This window comes from Sitophilus oryzae, unplaced genomic scaffold, assembly GCF_002938485.1.
Source record: "Sitophilus oryzae breed Bouriz unplaced genomic scaffold, Soryzae_2.0 scaffold_864_pilon_pilon, whole genome shotgun sequence".
Classification (NCBI taxonomy): Eukaryota; Metazoa; Arthropoda; class Insecta; order Coleoptera; family Curculionidae; genus Sitophilus; species Sitophilus oryzae.
In genome coordinates this window covers 1,612,964-1,637,276 of record NW_022147488.1, presented here as the reverse complement: position 1 = coordinate 1,637,276, position 24,313 = coordinate 1,612,964, and the positions used below count along the sequence as shown (strand labels likewise).

Sequence of the window (24,313 nt, the reverse complement as noted above, 5' to 3'; positions counted from 1 at the left end):
AACTGCCGAGGTAATTAAATTCCCATACATATTCCAGTAATTCTTCTCCGATTTTTACAGCGCTGTTATGATTTTCGGGGGGAGTGCACATGATTTTTGTTTTATCGATGTTCAGTTTAAGGCCCAAAGTCTCGTATGCCCAGGTATATGTGTTCAGCATTTCCTGTAATTGCTGTAATGTATTTGCAACTAGAGCGCAGTCATCAGCGTATTGGAGTTCTGTGATAAATTTTATACGTGTTTTTGCCCTGAGTCTTTTTATGTTGAACAGACCGCCGTCATACTTAGAACGTATCTAACACCCATTCCCCTTTCCAGCAGTTTGCTGTCCACTATAATAGAGAGCGCTGCCATGAATATGTTGAATAGGAGAGGAGCTAGGACACATCCCTGCCTAACTCCTGTATTTGTCAGGAAGTGATCGCTCAGTGATCCATGATGTGACACTCTCGACTTGTTGTTATGGAGGCTTTTACACACAGTAAGAAATTTATTGGGCAGTCCGAACTTTTGCATAATTGCCCAAAGTGCATCTCTGTTTACAGAGTCGAAGGCTTTCGTGAGGTCGATGAATGCAACATAAAGTTTACTCTGCTGTTCCTTTGCTTTTTCCTGTAATTGTCGGACAGAAAATATGGAATCAACGGTACCACGGTTGGTGCGAAAGCCCGTTGGCGATTCTGGGAGGATTTTTTCTATATGTGGGTGAAGGCGGTTTGACATAATTTTTGCGAGAACTTTTCCTCCGATAATCAGTAGTGAAATTCCTCTGTAGTTTCCGCAATCTGATGCACTTCCTTTGTTCTTAAATATATTCACTATATTCGCGTTGCAAAAGTCCTGGGGTACCTTTCCGCTTTGCCACATGACATCGAAGAGAGCCTGAAGATGACCAATAAGTTCTTTACTTGCATACTTATAGATTTCCGCTGGAATTGCGTCACAGCCAGCCGATTTGTTGTTTTTTAGTTGTTTTATGGAGGCCTGTATTTCTTGTTCCGTTATTGGGATATCTAATACATCGATGCTGTTATACTGAGGTATTGTGTTTAGTGCTTGCATATTGGGGATGTTGTCTTGGTTAAGGATATGGCTGTAATGCTCTTTCCAGCGATTTCTGATTTGCTCTTCCTCTTTTAGAAGTTCACCGTTTTGTGCCTTGATTGGGCAGGTTACGTTCTTAGTTGGGCCGTACACTTCTTTTACAGCCTCGAAGAATTTACGATAGTCGTGATGCGCGGCGTACTCTTGATTCTGATTTGCTTTTTGTGACCACCAGTTATCCTTTAGTTGGCGCAGGCTTCTTCGAAGTGTGTTGTTGGCTGCTTTAAAGTTGTCCACCAGCCTTGGGTTGTATGGATTTGCAGTGACCGCTTGATGTGCTCTATGCTTTTGTTCCAACAAAGCCTGTATATGTGGTTGATTCTCGTTAAACCAGTCTGGTTGTTTCTTTTTTTTGGATTTTCCCAGTACTTCTTCGCTGGTATTATAAATCGCATCCCTCAATTGTGTCCAGCCTTGTTCAGCTTCCGAGATTGATGTTATCGGTGGAAGTGCTTCTCTGATGGCTTCCCGGAGGGCGTTGGTGGTGTCGTTGTTCGTTAGACTCCGTACGTTCAATCTGGTCATGTTGTTTTGCTTTTTACAGTGTGGATGTTTGGGTTTTAATTGAAGTTTCATATTCGAAACTACAAGTCGGTGGTCAGTACCACATTCGGCATCTACTCTGGCTTTGGTAAGTCTGACATCTTTCAGATGCTTCCTTCGAACGGTGACGTGGTCCAATTGATGCCAGTGGCTTGATCTGGGATGTTTCCAGGTACCTTTAAACTTATCTTTCAGCTTGAACCATGTATTGGTGATGCAAAGATTGTACTTTGTGCATGTTGTTAGCAAGCGTTCACCATTGCTATTTACGTTTCCTATTCCATGTTTTCCCAATACGTCTGGCCATATTTCTTGCTGATTGCCGACCCGGGGATTAAAATCACCTAGCAAGATGATTCGCTTCTGCCTTGGAATTCGTTGGAAAACATTTTGTAGATCTTGGTAAAATTTCTCCTTATCCTCAACCTTAGCGTCTAGGGTGGGAGCGTATACACTAATGATATTGCCGTAAGTTTTATCTGATATGGGGTACCTTAGGGTCATGAGACGTTCGGAGACTCCAATGGGCACTTCTATTAAACTGGCGGCGATTTCGTTTTTAACTGCAATGCCTACGCCATGAATTCTATTGTGTGTGGCAGGGTGACCCTTCCAAAAGAAGGTGTAATGCTCCTCAGTCAGACTACCTTCATCTTCAAAGCGGGTTTCGCTAAGAGCGGCAACATCTATACATAGTTCCACGCCGCAAACGTAAAACATTGACGCTGCTTAGTTCTCCGATGATACGCTCGAGTAGGCACCCCATCCCGGAGATCCGATCGAGGGGGTATTTTACCGCCGGACGATGATTTTGTCCCACTCAAATGTTCCATCTTTTATGAGTGTTAGCTGCGTAAAAGGGTACCACTGTGGCGGTTACGCTGCCGCACAGTTTGGCTACAACTGTAGCACGGGATGGCTATGGCACAGTGAGGACTGAGACGATAGTTCCCTTGTGTTACGTTCTCGGCCAGGTAGGAGTAGTCTACTTCTCCTCTTCCCCAGAAAGATGGTAGGTCTGAGGGTTGTATAGCGTTATTCCGCCTATACTCGGACGTCAGAGCCTCGTTTGTGTAAAAGAGTGCACCACGTGAAAGTGAGGTTAACTTTTGGGTAAGCTAGGCTATATGGATCGCTTCAATACCCCTTACACCCCAATTTTAAAAGTATGTACTTATTTCGCCTTACTGTTTTATAATATCGAAAAATAATTTTGAAATACTAATTTTGACTAATTTTGAAATACGTAGATGTTACTTCCGACATTTTTTTCAATTTTTTTTAGATATTTTATTTTGTTTTTCACATTTATTTTAGCCAATCACTAAAGACGGGTAAATTTAAAAATGTCCTCCCTTATTTAAAATTACTCTACAGGGTAAGTCTTAAACATGTGCAAATACCTTTCAGGGATCTACCAACCCTGGAAGTATGTGCACAATATATATGCACTCGATAAAAGAAACACATATATAAACCCAAAATAACCGAGTTATTTTACTTCAAAGATTAATAAAAATGGTATTTTGTTTAAATTTTGAGAACCACCACCCAGCTAACAAAGTTGTTCTATAAATTTAAGCTAATAGAACATTTATATCCTATTAAAGTTTTATAGATATATCTAGGACACTAAATTACTGTATTAATGGAGCATATGAGACTATTTTGTTTTCAAGAACTGAATTGTTCTTTAAACTCATTGCAAGAACGTTCTTAGGGCATATAAATTTAGAAGCGTGACATTATTTTTAATTTTGCTCCAAATTTAAAACAAAATGAATTTCTAAACAGCAGGCGAAAACATTTTCTACATACAGGGGGAGTCTTAAATAAGAGGAAATGATTTTAGGGGTTGTATATTTCGGCCCCAGAAACACGATCATAAGGTTTTTTTTGCGCCAAAAAAATTGGAAATTTAAAAAACATAATTTCTCGTAAATATGGAAATATACTAAGGTAGTAGATTAAATATACAAGAAAGAAAACACCGAAAAGATCCAGTGGTTCTTAAAATTTAAGCAAAAAATATTTTTTTTTGGAAATTTTCAAAGTAGAATAACTCAGTTATTTTCGACTTATTTGTAAAACGGTAAAGGGAAAATATGTTTCAATTATCGAGATCTACCACCCCCGAAAATATTTGCACTCACCCTGTATAATTCATAGATTTCGAAAAAAATCACAAACAGTTGTTTGTTTTTAACTTGACTTGTAATGTAAGAATAAATAATAACAAGATCGAAAAAAAAAGGCGTCAAAGACAGTTGGGAATGACAAAATTATTACTTTGGTGAGGTCAAGCCAGGGGTCAAGCCCTAGACGTAACTTACTTGACTCTTCTTTATTTTTTAATTACGCTTTCTGCCAGCTGGCCTTAAGAAGGTTGTAATTTCGGGGGTAAAAAGGGAGTAAAAATGATTTTTAAATAATGTAGTTTAAAATTCCAGAAAAAAATTATTTTTGGAAATAGACTGGAAATATAAATGTCTGGAAACGTTCCATTCACGGTTAATCTTTCTATAGTTAGTGTTAATTTTATTAAGTTTTATATCAACTTTTAGTAAATGACATCTAGAGATTGGCCTCGCCAAAATCATCATAGTTTGTCATTCCTCAACCGTCTTTGATGCCGTTTTTTTTTCGATCATACGATATAGATTATTTATCAATACCGTTTCAACAAAAAACGTGATTTTATAATAATTAGAAGTTTGGTTATATACCTAATGCTACGGACCAAACAGCGTCATAGGCTAGCGGAGCTTCCTGGTATCCTTCGGGATATCGTTGGTTTTCGATGTCGTATCCCTCCTTCCTCAGCACGTCGTTCAAGCGATGTCGGAAGTCTTCTGACGTCATGCCCGATATCGTACGCTCGTTCTTATTTTGGTTCCACATTAGCGCTTCTGTGGTCAGATGTCCTACAAATTAAATGCACGAGAAAATAAATAAGAAGAAAACACTTTTTATTGGTAAGAAGATATTTTTATGGCAATTGGAAATATGTCACTTCAATTTTCGTTAATATTTGTGAAACTAAGAAAATATAATAACCAAGGTATAGTATGTCCAACGACAAAATCCTGGACAGTGATAGATGTGTCATGCCACTTTAATTTCAAAGTTTTATTTTTCAAAAGAATAAGTTGGTACAATGGAAACGTATAGCATGAAATTAATATAGTTAAAATTTGAGCGACAAGGGATTGCTTTAAAATATGGTAAAAAAAGCTGTAACTGAAAAAATCTAATCGAGTTTTTTTATAAATTGGTCTGAGTTAGACCGTGCACACACGGGTCGTCTCATCAACTCGAAGCGGAAGTGGGTCAAACTCTACTTCCTACGTAATCTCTGTGGGCGATCTAATAGTATGCATAATATTAATCCTAGTTATTATAAATAAATCAAATTCTACAAACTAGTTTCTAATGCTCTGCATGTTCGAACGTAAGGATTACCACTCTCCCTATTGCACAAATTTATTTTTCGTTCAATTTTATTTATAGCTCTTTGAACTTTCTTTTTATACTTCCTAATGCATTTTGTACTCTTTATTGTAAATGTTATCAATGTTGTAATAATGAATAGATTAAATATTTTAAAAAAAATTGAAATTAGTTTAAATAAATTCACACCCTAATAAAGTGGGTATAAGAATGTGCAATTAGTTTTTTGGTTTTCTAAAAATTAACGACAGGAAAAAATAAAATTGATTTTCAAACTCAGCAATCCTTGAAATTTTTAAAACTTTTTTGATGGCACCTTGGTGAACATCACAAAGTGCAACTTTGCCCCAATTTAACCATGTTCGTATCTATTACGGTTACCGAGATACCAATGCTCGTACCTCGAATTTATAGCACCCTGTATATGACATTATACCTAGAATTTCACGTAGAATCGAAAAATCAAAAAATATATAGAAGTTTCTATTTAAAATAAACAGATTGTCAGTAAATGACAGAAAGAGGAAAATATTTTATAAAGAAAGATTAATTGGAAATAACCTAACATTCTAATTTATATCTATAGCCTGTTCAACGAGGGGAGTCATGATAGTGATTCTGTGTGGTGTCTGTCATTTTAATTCAGAGGTAGTAGTGTATTGCGTTTTATTGGGACTAAAAATGACACTTAAAAATTACTCCGAATAGGACATCCTTTTTTTTTAAATGTCACTAACAATTTTTTACATCGACAATTTCAACCGTCGCAGATTATATAAAAATAATGCCTTGTAAGTAATTATACAATCAACCAACAATGAACTGGAATTTGACAATTAATGTCAGTTTAATAGTATATTTTTGTACTTTGTGGTTAGGCGTAAATGTGCTTTATGTACTTTTATGCCTAAGGTTGTAGGTTCTCCGACTTATAACTTGGCAAAATGGCTATCAAGGGAGTTCGAAAATTTACCTGATCATGAACCCTCTTTCTCAGTTAAAAATAATATTGAATTCATTAACAAAATTAAAGATATAACATTGCATGAAGGTGAAATTTTCGTCTCCTTTGATGTATTGTCGTTGTTCCCAAGTGTTCCAATTTCACATACTTTAGGCTACTTAAAGGAATTACTGAACGCAAATGGTCTCGATAACAAAACTGTGATTGAATATATTGAGCTTACATCGTTATGTATGAAACAAAATTGTTTTCAATTTAATAACAACTTTTTTAACAGCGGGAAGGTACAGCAAAGGGTAATCCATTGTCTCCATTTTTGGCTAATTTATTCATGAGCAGGTTTGAAGTGGAGGCTAGGAATCAGTTTGAGTATTTTCCTATGTGGATGATATTTTTGCTCTTTTTGACACACATTCAGACACCATAGATAATTTTATTTCTTATGTATTAGTTATTAGATGTATTAGTTATTAGAAATAATAATAATTGCCTGGAATTTGATATCTATAGGAAAAATACCACTACACGCAGATATATTCCTAATGAATCATATCATAGTGTTGAACATAAAATGGCTAGTTTAAATTTCTTAGTTCATAGATTACTTAGTTTTCCACTTTCCAGCGAAAGATATTGAACAAAACAGAACATTTCAATTTCCTGTTTCGAACTACCGGTTTTTTGTTAGTAGTGCTCCGCTGTTTAATAGAGCTTATAGAGAAAAAATTGATGCTTAGTAATGGCTTTCGTTTTGAAGTTTTATCACCAAAAAATATTAAATTTAATTCAACCATAAAAATGTTCATTTGAAAAGATAATGACGACCGATCATTAAATCCAGTAATTTCCATGTTATTAAATTAACAAATTGTATCGTACAAAATTATTATTACCAAAAAGGGGGTAGTTCTGGCCAAGCATGCCGAATTCTCCTCTATTGCATTGAATAGTAGATAAATTCAATTATTCAATTTTAACACTGAAAAAAAAATATTCTTCATAATATTAATGAACATTGATTATTAACTGTTGTTTCATTGGGACAGTATTTTTTTTCATTATATTAATGATTTATAGATCGATGCCTGATTTATTAATAGTATGAATCTAATTTCATCAATATAATGAATATCTGGTTATTAAATTAATGAAAGTTTTTCATTAATATAAAGAACGCGTTCATTGTCCCAATGAATGCGTTCTTTATTTTAATGCTGAAACTTTAATGAACACATATTCATTATATTAATGTACTAAATCATTGATTAATGAGTTGTACATTGTGACAATGAACAACGTTATTAATACAAGGAACAAACTATATTATATTAATGTACGCAGTTATTATTGATATCAGGAATAAAATATTAGGATTTCAATCGTCGCCATCTTGATCGCTTACTTTGGCACGTTAATAACATCTGTGTGGTTGTGTTACTCAGTGAGGCTTTAGTTTCATAGCGGTAAGTGTTCTCTTCAATATTTTAAATATTTTAAATAGCAGTCCTATTGTATTGTAGTTAATTTTTTGTGTTGTCAAATAAAATTCCGCAGTGTGAGATCTCTGGTGCGGGTATTTCCATTAAAACAGCGGTTTCCAAATATGTTTCAGAAGATAAAAAACAAAAAGAAGAAAAACATAGTAACAAGTCGAGGCATAAAACTGCTTATGGTAAATTTCAATGTTCTTTTAATATTAGGCATTTTAATTACTTTTCGTCGCTTTTAGAGCCGGAAAAAGATGCTGAGACCTGCCTTCAAGCACTCAAATTCGACAATTATTTAACATCGGACCCACTTGATGCGACTTAGAAGGCCTGTTGCAAATTTGTCTAGACGTTATCAACTCTAACGATACAGCTAATATAATGAAGAAATGACCTTTTTATAGAAATACCTCAGGATATCGACTGGTAAATTAATTTACCTTATAACTTAAATTTACCTTAAACTTATTATAATTTGCCTTAAAATTAATAATAACATTACTATTCTCTTCGTCGATTCGATTTTTTTCTAATTTTTAACTTGTATATGGTACATCAAGTTTGAATAAATTATTATTATTTTATTGCACTTGTTCTTTATTGCTCTAATGGAAAAATTTACTGTGCCCATAAGTAAGTCGGCACTGTTGGTAATTTTGTAACCTTTGTGTAGCTAGGGGCTTGTTCAAATAGAAACCTATTTACAGTAGAATTATTTTAGGTAGTAAAATTAAAATAATATAATAATTTATTTTTATTTTTTTAATTAATAATAAAATTAAAATCTTGAAATTAGAAACAAATTACTAATAGTGTCGACTTTTAAATGTACGACTAAACAGGTTATGAAATTATTTCATTGTATTAATGATACCGTTCATTAACATAAGGATTTAGGTACAATATGTTAATGAAATCTGTTCATTAAAACAATGACTCCATATATAAAAACAATTAACCAGTATTCATTAAACTAATGTTGTAGTTCATAGTATCAATAAATGTGTTTTTCAAATTAATGAACAGTGTTCATTGATTTAATGAACTTAAGGTTCATAGAGTTAATGAATTACTTTTCATTGTGCCAATGAAATCGTTCATCGGCTCAAAATTAATGATTTAATTCATTATATTAAAAGAAATTTTTCATTATCTTTATGTCAACTTTTGGTTCAGTGAAGCTTGACAAGCCTGACTCTCAGACGGTAATTCTCAAGCAAGCTTATACCGTATAATCGGAAAAAAAACGGCGTCCAGTTGGCTTGGAAATGAACATCAATGACAGTCACCATAATATAATTTTACAGATAAAATGACAGCGATCTTCATTTCATCCATCACTGACGGCGTTTTTTTCGATCATACGGTACTACTTCTTTCGCAATTATCTTCATTTTGCAACTTTTTTTGGTTCATCTAAATCGATTTTTTTTGGAGATATTCGCCTTTGAAAAAGAAACTTTTTCTTATTTTTTACATTAAAACCATGCTTTTGCTTTTGGTTCTAGTCATCAGACCTATAAAATAGTGTTTATGATTTACGTAATGTCACTGTCTTTGCAAAATCATATTATTATTGTCTGCTGGGCAGTTACTCTAGCAGATATAGTTGTAAGTCGAAAAGTTGATTTCTACCATGATCAATAATTAAAGATGCAATAGCCGATACTTTGTAACTTAGGCAGGGCGCCCACCATGATATGGCAATAGCGTTGCACGATTTTTCAGGAAGTGCACATATAAATGATGTGGCAGTGGCGTAAACATATCGTCCTCACAGGATGAAGATTTGTTAGCAGTTGTAAACCTAATCAATATGAACCAAAATTATCCAAAGCGTCGCTATTGAAAACACCCCTTTTGGAAAAAGAGACAAAAGAATGGTGGATTTAGTATTTTTGAGGAATTTTATATAATGAAAAAAGAAACCTTTTATGTGCTAGTTAGAAAAGCCTCAATCAATGATACAAAACATATATTGAAGTCCATATCGTCCTTCATTTTTACTAAATTCGAGTAACGTGTTAATAGCACAACGGTGAAAAGTAGAACCAGATCTATTTTTGAAGCAGTTGCATGGCATGCTATACAACGACAAATGACACGTTTCTGACAGCGCTACTTTAGTGTGCGCTGACACACTTATTATCGTTTGTTCAATTCGACGTAACTTGCTAGATGCATGTTACTTGCCAGATTACGTGCCACGTCAGATGCTACTTCACTTTGGTGGGCGCTCTCATTTAAAACCATCTCTACTAGAGTAAATGTCTATAAACAATAATAATATAGTTTTCAATGACAGTGACATTACGAAAAGAACAAACACTATTTTAGAAGTGTGTTGATGAGGACCCAAAATCAATGTTAAAATTCCCGTAAATAGTTACTCTCTTCTTCAAAAGCGAATATCTTGAATAAAAATAAAGCTATTGAGTTGAATCGGAAAACAAACTATCCAGAAAAGACGTAGCTAAATGATAATAGTTATTTATGGTACTAGTTTGTTATTTTACATATTAGTCACGCTGGGAAACGTTTATCCCTCAAGGCCGTAGGCCGATAGGGCTAATTTTCTCAAGTGACTTATATGTTATAACACGCGAGTGCCGTACAAAATTTTATCCAACAGCAGAACTGTTTCATGTCCAATCTCTAATAGTCTAAGAGCTAGCAACGCTTTCGAGAAATAATTTAAGACGTCTGGCTCTGATATATCTTTTACTATTCTCTCTGGAACAGAATGCGGCCCGTCTGGCTGTCGATACCCGTTGCGTTCACTACTGCACATTGAAAGAAGATCTTATAATATTTTTTAATTTAGTCTTATAAATTCTAGTATTGAATATAAACCGCATAAATATACATGTCTTCATAGAGCAGTGCGTAGAGTTTCCAACTAGGCCTGTTCCAAACACCGGAACACCGTTTTAACACCGGCGTTGGGCTGACACCGGTGGCGAAATATGGGCCGGTGTTCCGGTGTCGAAATTCGGTGTTCCGGTGTCGACACCGACACCGGTGTTGGCACCGACACCGGTGTTGACACCGACATCGGTGTTGGCAGCGACACCGGTGTTCATCTACAACACCGGTGTAAACGGATTAGGTAAGAAATGTTAATTAATAAGTTTAAAATAAACCCTGATAACAATAATGTCGTATCGGTGCTTATTTTTATCGTTTATTAAAGCGCACAGACTTTAACTTATAGCTTTCAAATTTAAATATATTTTTTGCCAGACCAATCACTAAAATAAAGTGGAAGCATCAGATAAAGAACTATAAAGTAAAAAATTGTTTAATCAAAAACAAACAGAAAACAAAACACAACATAAAGAAACAAAAATTCGTAGCTGTAAAATAAACTAAAAAAAAACAAACAAACAAACGGCACCATCGACATCGACACCGAGACCTGTGTCTCTCAGTGTTGATCTCAGCACCGGTGTTCATCGCGATACCGGTGTCAACATAACCACCGGTGTTGAGATAAACACCGGTGTTGTAGATGAACACCGGTGCTGAAATGAACACCGGTGTTGAGATAAACACCGGTGTCGGTGTTGACACCGGTACACCGACTGAAACACCGGTGGTCATCAACACCTAACACCGGTGTTCAAATCTCAACACCGAACAGGTCTATTTCCAACTGCGAATCGAAGATTCAGAGTTCGAATCCGGGTCAGGGCAAAGACTTTTTTATTTTATTTTCGTTTATATTCTGATAGTAAAGTTTTAAATAAATCTGGTGATTCAAAAGAAAAAACAAATATTTAATACTTTACTATCAGGATATAAACGAAAATAAAATAAAAAAGTTTTTGCCCTGGCCCGGGTTCGAACTCTGACTCCTCGCTTGATAGGCGAAACATCTACGCACTGAGCTACGGAGACTCGGTTGGTTTATATTCAATACTAGAATTTAAAGGACTAATAAAAATATAGGATCTTCTTTCAATGCGCAGTAGGGAACGCAACGTTTGCCGGCAGCCAGACGGGCCGCATGCTGTTCTAGAGAGCATAGTAAAAGATATATGAAAGAGCCAGACGTCTTAACATACTTGTTTTTTTTTCGACGTTGCTAGCTCTCGTACTATAAAGAATAATTGATTTAAAAAGATCTACCCAGTTCTACTTTCATTGTTACGAATTAATAAATTATAGGGTGCGTTTATGTTACTATGCAATATAGATGTCCGTTTTGTTTTTCTTGTAAATAGTAAATTGCACTGACATTAAGACGTCATTTAGATAAATCGCGATTTTTTAACGATAAAATACTGAATTATCAACCAGCAAGTCAGATTTTAAAGAAAAATGATTCGGGGAAGATCTTCCGCAAGAGATTATTAACCAGGCAGAGGCGGCTACAGCACAAATACTGCCAGAAAAGTCTCGTGACGTATATGAAATATTCAGAAATTCATAACACACTAATTTGTTAAAACTTCAAAAACTCACGCGTGTGTGAAAACCAAACCAAACAAAACCAAATTTTACTCGTATGTTTCTTTAGTACAGTACGCCGATCCAGGGTCGCACTAGGCCAAAGGGGCCCAGGTGGCAATGTAAGGAGAGGCCCGTGTGGATTTTTTTGGCGTGTTTTTTCGCTTTACGTTTTGGTCAATTTTTCCCTATTATATACAGGGTGAGTCTTAAATAAGTGCAAATATTTTTAGGGGTAGTATATTTTGACCCAAGAAACACGATAATGAGTTTTTTTGCGCGATTTTTTTTTTGAAAACCTGAAATTTTTTTAATTTTTAGTTTAAAAACATACTTTGTTTGTAATATGGCATCATAGGTAGTAGATTAAATTTACATGAAAGAAAATCCAATGAGTCTCAAAATTATAGCAAAAAATTGGAAATTTTAAAAGTGAAATAACTCGGTTGTTTTGGACTTATTTGAAAAAAGAAAGTAGAAAAAATAAATAGAAAATATTATGTTTCTTTTATCGAGATTTACCAGCCGTGAAAATATTTGCACTTATTTAAGACTCCCCCTGTATAGAAATCAGGAAACTACCCTCATGCAAATACCATAATGCAATGCAAAAGCAAATATCGTTAAGAATTAATAATGAACTATAAAGTGGGCCCGCGAAGGCTGGGGCCCCCCTAAGTTATATATTATATATAATATGGTCAGTTCGACCCTGCGTCGATCCGTTCTGTAAATACGGGGCATCCGTAAAGGGTAAGGAAAAAAACGAAATTCTCTATATACGAGCAATTCATCGCCGTGCTATAAATAGTTTAAATAACCATTACTTACTTGTACAAGAATATCGATAATACCTAATCAGTTTTATTAGCCGACCATACCAATAGGTATGGTAGGCTATTAAGATCGACAAAAAAAAGTTTTTTTAATTTCACTCAAAATGAGTTATTTGGGTCATAAATGACCTAAATACAAAATATTTTCATGATGTCTGTCTGTCTGTCTGCCGTCTGTAACACAATAACTCAAAAACCGCTGAACCGATTTTAACCAAATTTGGCACAAAAATATTGTGGCACCCGAGAATCTGGCCATTAGTTTTTGGTGGAGGTGGGGAGTTGGTAAGGGCGTATGGGAGGGGGTTAAAGATTTTAAAAAATCGTAACTCCAAAATTACAGCAGCTAGCGAAACGCGGTTTTCAAATTAAGATTAGGAATAATATTTGCAACAAAATTTGTAATAACATCAAAATCAGTCAAAGTCGCACTTTTTGAGATATTAACATATTCCAGTATGGGCGGCTATACGTGCCTCCTGGCGCCAATATTTTTTTCAACGTTTTTCCACGTAAATGATACATAATTTTTATTAAAAAAAATTAAAAAAATAAGGAGAAAAGTAATAAAAATTTAATAAAATCACGCACTGTTTTTCAAGCTCGGTCTACTACTACCGTTGTATATAAAAATTAGAATAAGCATGGAAGGATTCTACCATATCTTCTAAGAATTACCTATAAGTTTAATTTTTAAATTATTTTCATATTCATTAAGTCTAAAATGCTGCTACTTCAGTTCTTTAAAAATGCATTAAAAATTTGTTCGTTTTTGGACGTATGTTTTGCTTCTAGACCGACAATATTATAAATATATTTATGGTTATGAATATCATATTTTTTAAATTTAATTGATTATTTCTAAATCTGTTTGGGTAATATTCAATTCCATTTTCAAAATTTCAAACAATAAAGGTTGCTATCTCCAGAAGTATATTTTTATTTCTTATTTCTGCAAGACGAATATCTGCTATCTCCCTATTGTGTCTGAAAAAAATGATGTAACACGAAATATTGAGTTTTATCGTTTCCCAGTAAATAAAATTCTTATCTCTTTATCATATAACTCATGAAAATACTTCCTATATGTGTACATATTTTTTTGTACCGTTTTTTTTGCTCTCCTGTAAAATTAGGAATAATGGAATTAGCAGTTTATCACATTTCACCGACGAAATGTAAAGTAAAGACAGAATTTGTAAAGTAACCAACCTGATTATTAGGCTTTTAAACTATACAGTTGATTGCATATACATTCTGGTTGATCTGTTTAAGTATAATATATTCTGATGATTATTTAATGCATAATCGATAGGCAAAATATATAACCTAATATTCCTTATGCGATAGAATAAATTTGATATATTATATTTTTCACTAACACCTTGTTGAACTGGCAAAATCTGAATAAGCTTTTATTAAAACCATTTTAGTGCAAATACGTTTTTTACATTTCTGTTTTAGCAACTAACAGAAAAAAGGATATCCGTCGTTTTTTCGCTAATACTGGGCTGCTAAAAGGGATTTTCGAAAAATAGGCTGCTTAGCAACGATTTTTATGATGAGAGAATAATATTCTGGTTCTGCAAATAATGGGCTCTCTAGGTAGAAAGTATTTTAAGCTTCTATAACGTACTATGATTTAATTTGTTTGGTTTATTTTACTTTAGTGCACTGAAAAAATATAACTCGGCATTTAAAAAACAAATTTTGTTTTTTTTTCGTATTTCTGTGAAGCGAGCTTAAATAAAATAATAAAATGAATAAAAACAATAACAGGAGATCATTTTCTGCCTCGTTTTTGACCTGCTTTTTTTGTCAATAAACGCTGCACAAAAATTACATAAACAAGAAAAACATCCGGTTATAATGAAAATGGGAATTAATAATTATATGTTAAGGTTTCATTTCCCCAAAATCAATAATGGAAAGATTCACTTTATGTAAAACTCTTGGCAATTCCCAAATATACAAAAGAAATATCAGAAAAGATCAGGCGAGGTCAAACAACATGAAACAAACTTTTGAATTAAAGTTTTGCAGATTTGGGCGAGTTTTTAACCATTTTTTGTTATTTTAAATGTAAGTACCCGAGAGCAACAGTTTAAATTGTACTATTTCATTTATGATCTAATTCGATGCAAAAACTAATGCCAAAGTCAAACTTCACCTAAAACAATAAAAATTACATATGATGCAGACTTTATTTGACAATGTATTTAGAAGAAACTATAGATCACAGCATATACAGGGTGTCCCAGGCTCAGCGTGCATTAGAAGTTTCTAGAGAACTATATATAATATCTAGATCGGAAATTTTTCGCAAATCATTGTTTCACAACGAGATCTATCGATTAAAAATATTTTCAATATGGCGGCACTTCCGGAAATACCTACCGGAAGTTGACAGCAACTTTCTTATTTTAAATGCTACTATTTTTCTTTAAAATAATTAAATTTTCTGTAAAATTCTATGGATATTGATGTTAAACACTCTATACCTAACATTAACCGTTTTTGAGAAAAAAAAAATTTGGAGGAAAAAAACTGCCTGTCAAAAAAATGTGTATAGCCTAAACGTAAAATTTAGTGATTACAACAGATTCTGGGATATGTGGAAGAGAAGACCTGTGGCTATCTATTTCAAAAATTAAATTGTTTGAATGTCATAATATAATATTGGCCGTAGCCCTCATGGAAATGAAAGATTAAAAAACATTTATAAAACATTTTTTTCCCTATAGAAACTTACTTTTTTTATTTCACTAGTGGAAAGGCTTTTTAATTCGTTACTTTTTGATTATACATGTCCCTATACATAAAATAAATCGTTTTTAAGTTATTTAAGACTTAGTTTTAAAGCGTATATTTTTCTGGTTTTTAACAAGCAGCCTATGACGTTAAATGTCAAGCCATGTAAAACTATATCTGGCCATGTCATATTGCCATTAGATATCACTAAAATACGAAATGTATTTTAATAAAGTCACTTTATAAAGTTTTAGCAGTAGTATTTATAATATACGAAATTTAAATATTACATTTTTTGACAGAAGGAAATAAATTGTCTGATGTTTTGACACTTAATGTCTAAGGAAGCTAGATAAAATCAAGAAAAAACTAAGCTTTAAAATTAAATCTTAAATAACTTAAAAATAATTATTTTAGGTATAGGTAAACGTGTATAATCAAAAAGTAACGAACTGAAAAACATTTTCACTAGTGAAATAAACAAGTAGGTTTCCATTTGAAAAAAAAATATATATAATAATATTATTTGACATTCGAATAATTTAATTTTCAAAACAGATAGTCACATATTATCCTCTCTTTATGTCACAGTGGCTGTAGTTATCACTAAATTTGACGTTTAGGCTATACAATTTTTTTTGACAGGCAGTTTTTTCCTTCAAAAATTTTAAATATTTTTTTTCTCAAAAACGGTTAATGTTAAATATAGAATGTTTGATATCAAAATTCATAAAATTTTACAGAGAATTTAAATATGTAATAAAAAAGGGTGTACTATAGGTTTGACGTTATCACAGCCAAGTCGATCGACGCGGCTAAGAGACTAAGCACTCTGGAAGCACTTTTCGTTTTTTTTTACAAAAATGTTAATAGAACGTCGTTTTTACGATAACTTAAATAAATAAGTGTTTATACGCATTATGCGTAACCAAACCAAACCAACCCAAACCAAACCAAACCAGAATTTCAAAAAGCACAGGTAGATGTGCCAATGGCATAGGATTTTATATCTATCTACAACTTTTGATGTGAAATTATAGCTTATTAGGTAATCAGACAGGTATGCAAAACAGTATAATATATACAGGGTGGCCCATCGAAAACGTTCCGCAAGGCATAAGAGCCAGGGTATTTTTTTTTTCGAAAAATCCAAAAACACGTCAATTTTGTTTGTGAGGGGGACAACTTTTGCCCCAAAAATGATTGCAAAATCTTCAACCCTCTAAGAGGGGATGTCATCCCCCAACTTTTTCAAATGGGAAGGGGGGTCAAGTGGCGTCGCAATGAAAAGGGCTTTCTATTTTCTATATTTACCCGCTTCGTTTTTAAAAATCGGTCGAGTCATTTTGAAAATATGAAAGACTGAAATTTGAAAAGTACTTTTTTGCAAAAAACGCATAAATTGAATTAATTAAAAAATACTTATCTTATTAATGAAGAAAATGCTGAAAATGTTGCCCGTCAACCTCCATACAGTAATACAAATTATTTTCAACGCGTTCTAGAACATTCTGAAGAACTTGCGGGGTCACTTCGCAACAAACATCAATAATTCGTCTTCGCAGGTCTACTAATGAGGCGGGTGGAGTGCTATACACTTTACTTTTTATGTGTCCCCATAGAAAAAAGTTTAAAGAAGTCAAGTCGGGTGACCGGGGAGGCCACTCAATTGCACCCCTTCGTTCTATCCACCGAACGGGAAAGTTATTGTTTAAATAATTACGCACATTTTGAGAATAATGTGGAGGTGCTTGAAATATTGTCTAATGTTGCGTCTTGTTGAAATATTAGTTTCGCTTCAACGTATCCAGGATTGTTCTCTATGATGATAGTTAGGGCTGGGTCGATGCTATTTTCCAGTAAATCCAAGTACATATCACCTGTTAGATTTCCAGGAAGAAAAAAAGGACTCACAATAGAATTTCTAAAAATACCAGCCCACACGTTCAATTTCTTAAGGTTTTGTGTGTGCACCTCGTAAAAAACCCTGGGGTTGTCCTCAGCCCAGTACCGACAGTTGTGCCGATTAACTACACCTTTCAAAAAGAAAGTACACTCTACCTAACCCGATCGTTCATCCTTGTGGCAAGTGAAAAAATGCGTAAACATCTAAAAATAATAAGAAAAAACAGCAAATTGGTCGAAGGAATTTATCCTTATCATTTACTCTGATAAATGTTTAAATAAACTTTTCATATTTCAATCCTTCATATTTTCTCAATGGCTCGACCGATTTTCAAAAACGAAGCGGGAAAGTATAGAGAATAGAAAGCCCTGTTCAATGTGGTACCACTTGACCCCCTTTCCCATTTAAAAAAAATTGGGGGAAGACACCCCCCCCCCTTAGAGAGTTGAAGATTTTGCAATCATTTTTGGGGCAAAAATTGTCCACTTAACAAACAAAATTGACGTGTTTTTGAATTTTCTGAAATAAAAATTACCCTGTCCGTTATGCCTTGCGGAACGTTTTCGATGGGCCACCCTGTATAATAAAACATAAATCATGTCTTACAATAATTATAAAAACTATTAATTACTAAGTGTTTCAAACTTTTCTAGAAGTAAACTTTGTCTTTTGACATATTTTTTCGAGCTGTGTAGGAGGAAATTTATTAGTTATTAAATAAAACTTCCCATATTGACCCTAATATAATATGAATTATTTCACTGTATGATAATAACATACACTGGAATCCTCAGAGCAATAAAACACTCTTTTGTCTGATACGTCAGATATTTAGCGCCGTGCAGCGGCAAGCCATTTTTTCTTATTTTTTTTATCATTTGGAACTTTATCAGGCGTCGAACGTGTAGTATTTTTACATGGTGTAGGTACCAAACACCATTTTCTAGAAGGCATATTACATTAATTTATCTCTAGTACGATTTAATTAAATGTCATACCATATATTTCGAAATTTACAATGAAATCAAATAATACACGCAGCCCGACATCGCTGTAATTACGTCACAGGCGCTACTCTCGCGCCAAGGTACGTTTCCACAGATTATACAGATTATAAACTTTGTTTCTTCTTTATTGTTTTTCGTGGTTCCAATTTTCGGAATCGGGCACTAGTTAGGTTACTAGTTTGCGTATATAGCACGCCCACTTGTGGCCTCTAAAATTGTGCACAGCGCCTGACCGGCACAGTTATTAGAGAGATATCGGAAAACCGAATAGCGTCATGCAGTATTTACGCGTACCTTATCATGGTTACGATATGCGCGACTCAATTTTTAACGCAACACCCGCTAATAACGTTACCGCCTGACGTAATTTGCGGATCAATTACACCAAGCGCCATTTCTAAATATCGTTTAAAAATTGCTTAAATGGGCATGTGCGGGTATTTGACAACCGGGGCCGGCCGGCGAGATCTTTTATTTTAGGTTATGTTTGAATTGTTTTGAATTATTACTTTAGTTTTATTAGGTAATTTGATATTTAAGTAGTTGGGATTAGTTTTAATTAAATAAATATGGCTCAAAATATGGATTACACCTCTTCCAATATTAAAGAACCTATAAAAAGGCTTAGGTTTACAGCAGATGACGACTTAGCCCTTCTAAGAGAATTTGTTGCTTGTTCCCCAAACCCACTGGCAGACGTTGAACAATAAAGCACTGGAAATAAGCACACCCTTTAGTTTTAAAATACCTAGTAAACAAAACAATTTCAAAGTTTTATATTCAAAGTTAGGTTAAGCTTAAATAGCGGACGCGCGAACAGAATTCTTTCCGATCCGATAACTATAAATGAAGAGGGTTAATACCACCTCACGTAAAGGAAATAACACCTGGCCTTATTAACGTCCATGCACGTTATTCGGTTTAGCGATATCTCTCTATTACGCTGTTTATTGTTATTTTACGCGAGTTTATTTTTGCGCACAGGAAATTTTTCTCGTTTGCACATCGTCATAAAAAACAATTTTTGTACCGCGAATTAGGGACAAGATTTTTATCTGTATATACTTATAGGATACCTAATCTGTGACGTTTCTAGCCTCGCTACGCAAACACGTTCTTAAAATGATTATAACACGAAGAAAAAAAAATTTGACGAATGACATGTGTTTCCTTGTGAAGGGTACACAAACGCATTTCAAATACATCTGAAAGTCAACCTTAAAGGTCGTTTAAGGTCTCACAACAAGGTTCTTTCTGGAATCACTCAAGGAGGTTTGAAAGCCACATATGTCAAGGTCAAGCGAACTGCGCATGTGGAGGAGCCCAATCGGCTAATATCTCCTACTCACGTAAACATGCGGAACACATACGTTGTAAGCGGTGGGTATTTTTAATTCAGAGGCGGCCTGCACACTGTGCCCGGCGTAATTAATACCGGAACAGCGTAGGTAAGGCGTAAAGTAGTGAATTATTGTTGTTAAATTTTAATTAAGGGGGTTGCCTATGCGGCCTATGCGATCATCGCGGTTCTATTTTAAATCGCTCGTCTCCTGGCCGGTATATACACGTTTACGGCACGAGTTTAAAGGTCACAGGTTAATTCCGCAATAACCGCTAGTAAATGTAATATCAAAGTTGACCTCTATTGATGTAGAAACAGAATTTTTCTGTATGGTATGAAATATATTTATTGAATTGCGTATAAAAATAGACATACACGAGCTAAAGATAAAATGCTGCGTGACATGGAGTTTTATTATTTATTTAGTGGACTTTTTTTTTGATATGTCGTTAATTTTTGCTTTGAATTGGACTGAAAATATCAATAAATATAAGTTGTTAATACCTCGGGTAAAATGTTATGCAGCTTACACACGTCCAACTCGTTTGACCCAACGCAACGGTCAGACTAACGAAATTGGATACTATCCTCATTACATAATAAATCTATCTCTAATCGTCAGTTGTATTTTGCTTCCTATGGGACACAAGACCATGGCCAAGACCAGTGTTGTCTTGGCCATGGTCTTGATGGTTGTCTAAAAATATTAGTATCATCAGCATATGTAACTGTGTTAGAGTGATAAATCAGCTGCATGTTATGTTAAAAATAACAGAGGCCTCAAGATAGAACCCTGAACATGATATAATTTTTGTAGCAAGGCGATTTTAAGGCGATTTTCATCATGACATGTTTAAAAAGTCATTTTAACGGTTCCATTAACATCGATACTTCAAAAATTTATAAAATAAAAACTAGAATTGAAGTAATTGATTTTTTTGTTATTTGCGCTATTTTTTACTTATAAGCTCAAACATATAATTATATGCACAAGAAAATAAAAAATTCTAACGAGATCCATATTATGTTTCCATGATGCGAGTTCTTCTAATTTCTTGACATTTTTTCGTATGACGCTATGTACCGTTTTTGTGTAAAAGCCATTTTTATGCATTGAAAAATTGCAAGCTTGGCAATTAGGTAATATCGGGTAAAAATAACCTATTTTTCAAATAGGCCAGCAACCTAAGCTCGATATACAAGTAATTATTCTTAAGTATGTATATTAGGAGGTATATTTTATTGTTAAGTAGGTACTTATCTTGGACACACCAAAAATTTTTGATCGTGTAAAAAGCGCGAAGGCGGCTCATTTTCAATGAAAATGGGATAGAAATGATGCAATCAGCTTCCCGGCCGTCGCCACGTGTGTCTAATCAACATCCACCGTTGCCAGATGTCCAACAAAATACCTGTTTAATACCAGTTTCATACCAAATAAAACCAGTGTATTATCTAATAATACCCGTTTATTACCAAATAATACCAAATTAGTATCAAAAGTACCAAAAAAATACCAGTATTACCAAGTGCTTGTACAATGAATACCACCAGGGGTTTGCCCCTCGATTTGAAATTAAAGTATCGGCAATTTTTGGTGCGACCGGTGCGCCTCTAGCGGGATAAGGAACTACAAAAGTTGCCTCCATAGTGGAAAGGGCTAGTTAGTACTAGAATACGGACCAGAGGGAGGGACACGACAACAGGCTGAGCGGCAGCCCGCGATATTGGCAACGTTATATCTCGTAAACAATGAAACGTAAAAAAAGTTTATATACATATCAATTTGGTAGTCTCCGTAAGTTTAGAGGTTTGTTACTTGGAGATAAAAATGTAGAGAATTTAATTCTTTTCTGTGTGACCTACGGTTCAGCCAGAAAATCGAATCAAAATTTTTTTTGAGTTTCTCAAAAACAGTGGGATGGTGGGATATGAATTTTGGAATTTAAGCTTTTCCAGTGGATCAGTTACGCCTGGTAAAGTATGAGAGCGGGGGTAATTTGATTGGAGTTAAAGTGCCAGATTCACTGTACTAAGTAGTGAATACCAAAAATATGAAAACTGGTACTGGTCACTGTTACATGACACAATCAGTATAAAAAACCTTTGCCAAAAAAAATGAGCAACTTATTTTTCTATACCTCTCTCCAGTGAGCTATTCAATTTTCTAAACTACCCCTTTCCTGACTATAAAACAGCTGAATTATAGTCTTTATTCTCTAGTTTCCGAAACAGTAAAACTCTCGGTTGTTAATTACCCAAGTTGAAGTCACGTTGAAGCCTTGTTGAAGCCATAGAGCACGAGGCGAAGCGCACAATACATCGAAATTAAATTAAAAAGTGAAGGAAAGGTCGGGGGGATTATAAAGTTTTCCCAACGTTGATTTTAAGCCTCTCAGGAGAGCTTTTCCGAATTAATTAAACAAGTAACAAAGCTAAAGAATAGCGGTTTGCTATTTTTCGATAGTTTGTACATTTTGAAGCCTGCGGGGATGGATTTTAATCAGATGTTTTAATATTACTTAGGCATTGTTGTTGAACTTTTGACAGATTTTAACTTTTCAGTAAATACTCTTTGTTAAATTTAAAATTAAAGATCTTTTGTTTGGTATTTTTTATTATTTGATTAACTTATTATTTTTATTACGAATTCTCTCGTTATTATATATCTCGTATATCACTTTATTTTAAGTATTTGTTGGCTTATCATGTCTGTATCATGTTATATCACTTTATTTTAAGTATTTGTTGGCTTATCATGTCTGTATCATGTCTATTTGTCGTAACTTGTGTTCTACACTCTGAGTTTGTATACTAAGTCATACTGAGCATTATATGCTATGTATAGACTATCCTTATACATTTCATATCAAACTTTTAATTACGTAATCGGGGGCGTGATTTTTAAATTCATTGTTGCCAACCATGAACATATTCGGCGCCGTGCTGACTAACTGGAATTTAAATTTCGCGCTGGGGATTCAGGTGGTAGCTCTGCTGTAAAAAATGTTAAGTAGCCGCATATTTATTTATTTCCTGGCACTGTTAATTTAAAACTATATAATTCTTGAGGAATCGTTCTAATGATTTTAGACGATTAATGAGATGCGACCAAACACGACGGGTTCATCTTGTTTAGATTAGAAGTTCCTATGACCATCTCCCTAAAATCGAACGTCAGGAAGTGATACAATAATATGGTTCTTAATATTATTAAGATCAAAAACAAGGGAGTCTTGGTCTTGATCTTGCATTTGCTACGTTAAATTTTGTTACGTTAAACTTTGCTACGTTCTTTCACAGAGAAACGTTTGCTCAGCAGGTAAAAGTTCATACGTGGTATACTGATGCTTCAAAAACCAAAGAAGGAACAGGGTTTTTAGAGTTAGAGGGTTATAGGAGTATTTGGACAGAAAACTAAATACTACGATCCAGTGGCGTAGCTAGGTAACCAAAGGCCCTGGGGCAAATTAAAAAATGGGGCCCCACTGCTATTGGTTTAGGTTGACTGATTAGGTTTTATCAAATAAATATGAAATATACAAATACTTTAAAAATGCTAAGCTACTTAAGCTCTTTTTTGTGCACTACAGGACAGGTAATAAAAAAAATAAACAGTAACAACATAAATTACAATTAATACTTGGTGTAGGTTTGGCTAATAAAACGAAATAGAGAAGATTCAAGGGTTTATTATATAAAGATCGGGCCTATCAACTGACTAAATAACAATTATATTTATAATTTTTCCCTAGCTTTAGTTTTCGCAAAAGTATCAACGACTTCGTTTAAATCCCACCTTGCGGTTTTGTTTTCAATTGCTATTATCGATAAATATCGGAGTCGAATTTGGCCCATATTATTTCTTAAATAACTTTTTATTATTTTTAATTTGTTAAATGACCTTTCAGCTGCTGCACAAGTGACAGAAATTGTAAAGAATAATAACATTTCTGTAAGTACGTCCGTTAGGTCGCATTCTAGCACTCCATATTTGCTCAATATTTCCTTACATAATTGGTGAACAGTCCATGCTTGAGTTAGTTGGGGTAAAACTAGGTGGTAAATATTAGTAAATTGAAGTGAAAAACTAGAGCCTATTATATCTGAATATTTTCTTTGGAATTTGTCACACTTTTGTAATAAAGTTGCTTCATCAACATGTAATAAAAATGTTGGTATTAGAAAATCGAATATATGACAGACTGCACTCATACCAATAAAACGTGTATCTAATTGAGATATTACTGTGTCTAGTACATTATTGAAAAGGTTAATTTTAAAAAATTTTTCTCGGTTTGGAAATCGGTGATCAGCGCTAATTCATCAAAATGTTTTTTAACTTTTCTTTGCCTTTTTTCTTGAAAATGGGTTTCAATACCATATTTTCTTGCAGTTTCACTGGCTTTGCACTTGAATAGTTCGAAATAATTTCTATAAATTCGCAACTTTGCTTTAGCATCTGCTAAAA

At 34.0% G+C, this 24,313-nt stretch overlaps 1 protein-coding gene across 1 annotated transcript in view; it reads right to left on the bottom strand.

Moving 5' to 3' along the window:
* The window catches only part of LOC115890425 (gamma-aminobutyric acid type B receptor subunit 1), a 635,424-nt gene that overhangs the window by 88,973 nt on the left and 522,138 nt on the right, over positions 1-24,313 (bottom strand). Inside the window, exon 7 of the mRNA XM_030910650.1 lies at positions 4,374-4,571. Within this exon, the coding sequence (XP_030766510.1) occupies positions 4,374-4,571 (198 nt within the window). The remainder of the gene's footprint in view (positions 1-4,373; positions 4,572-24,313) is intronic.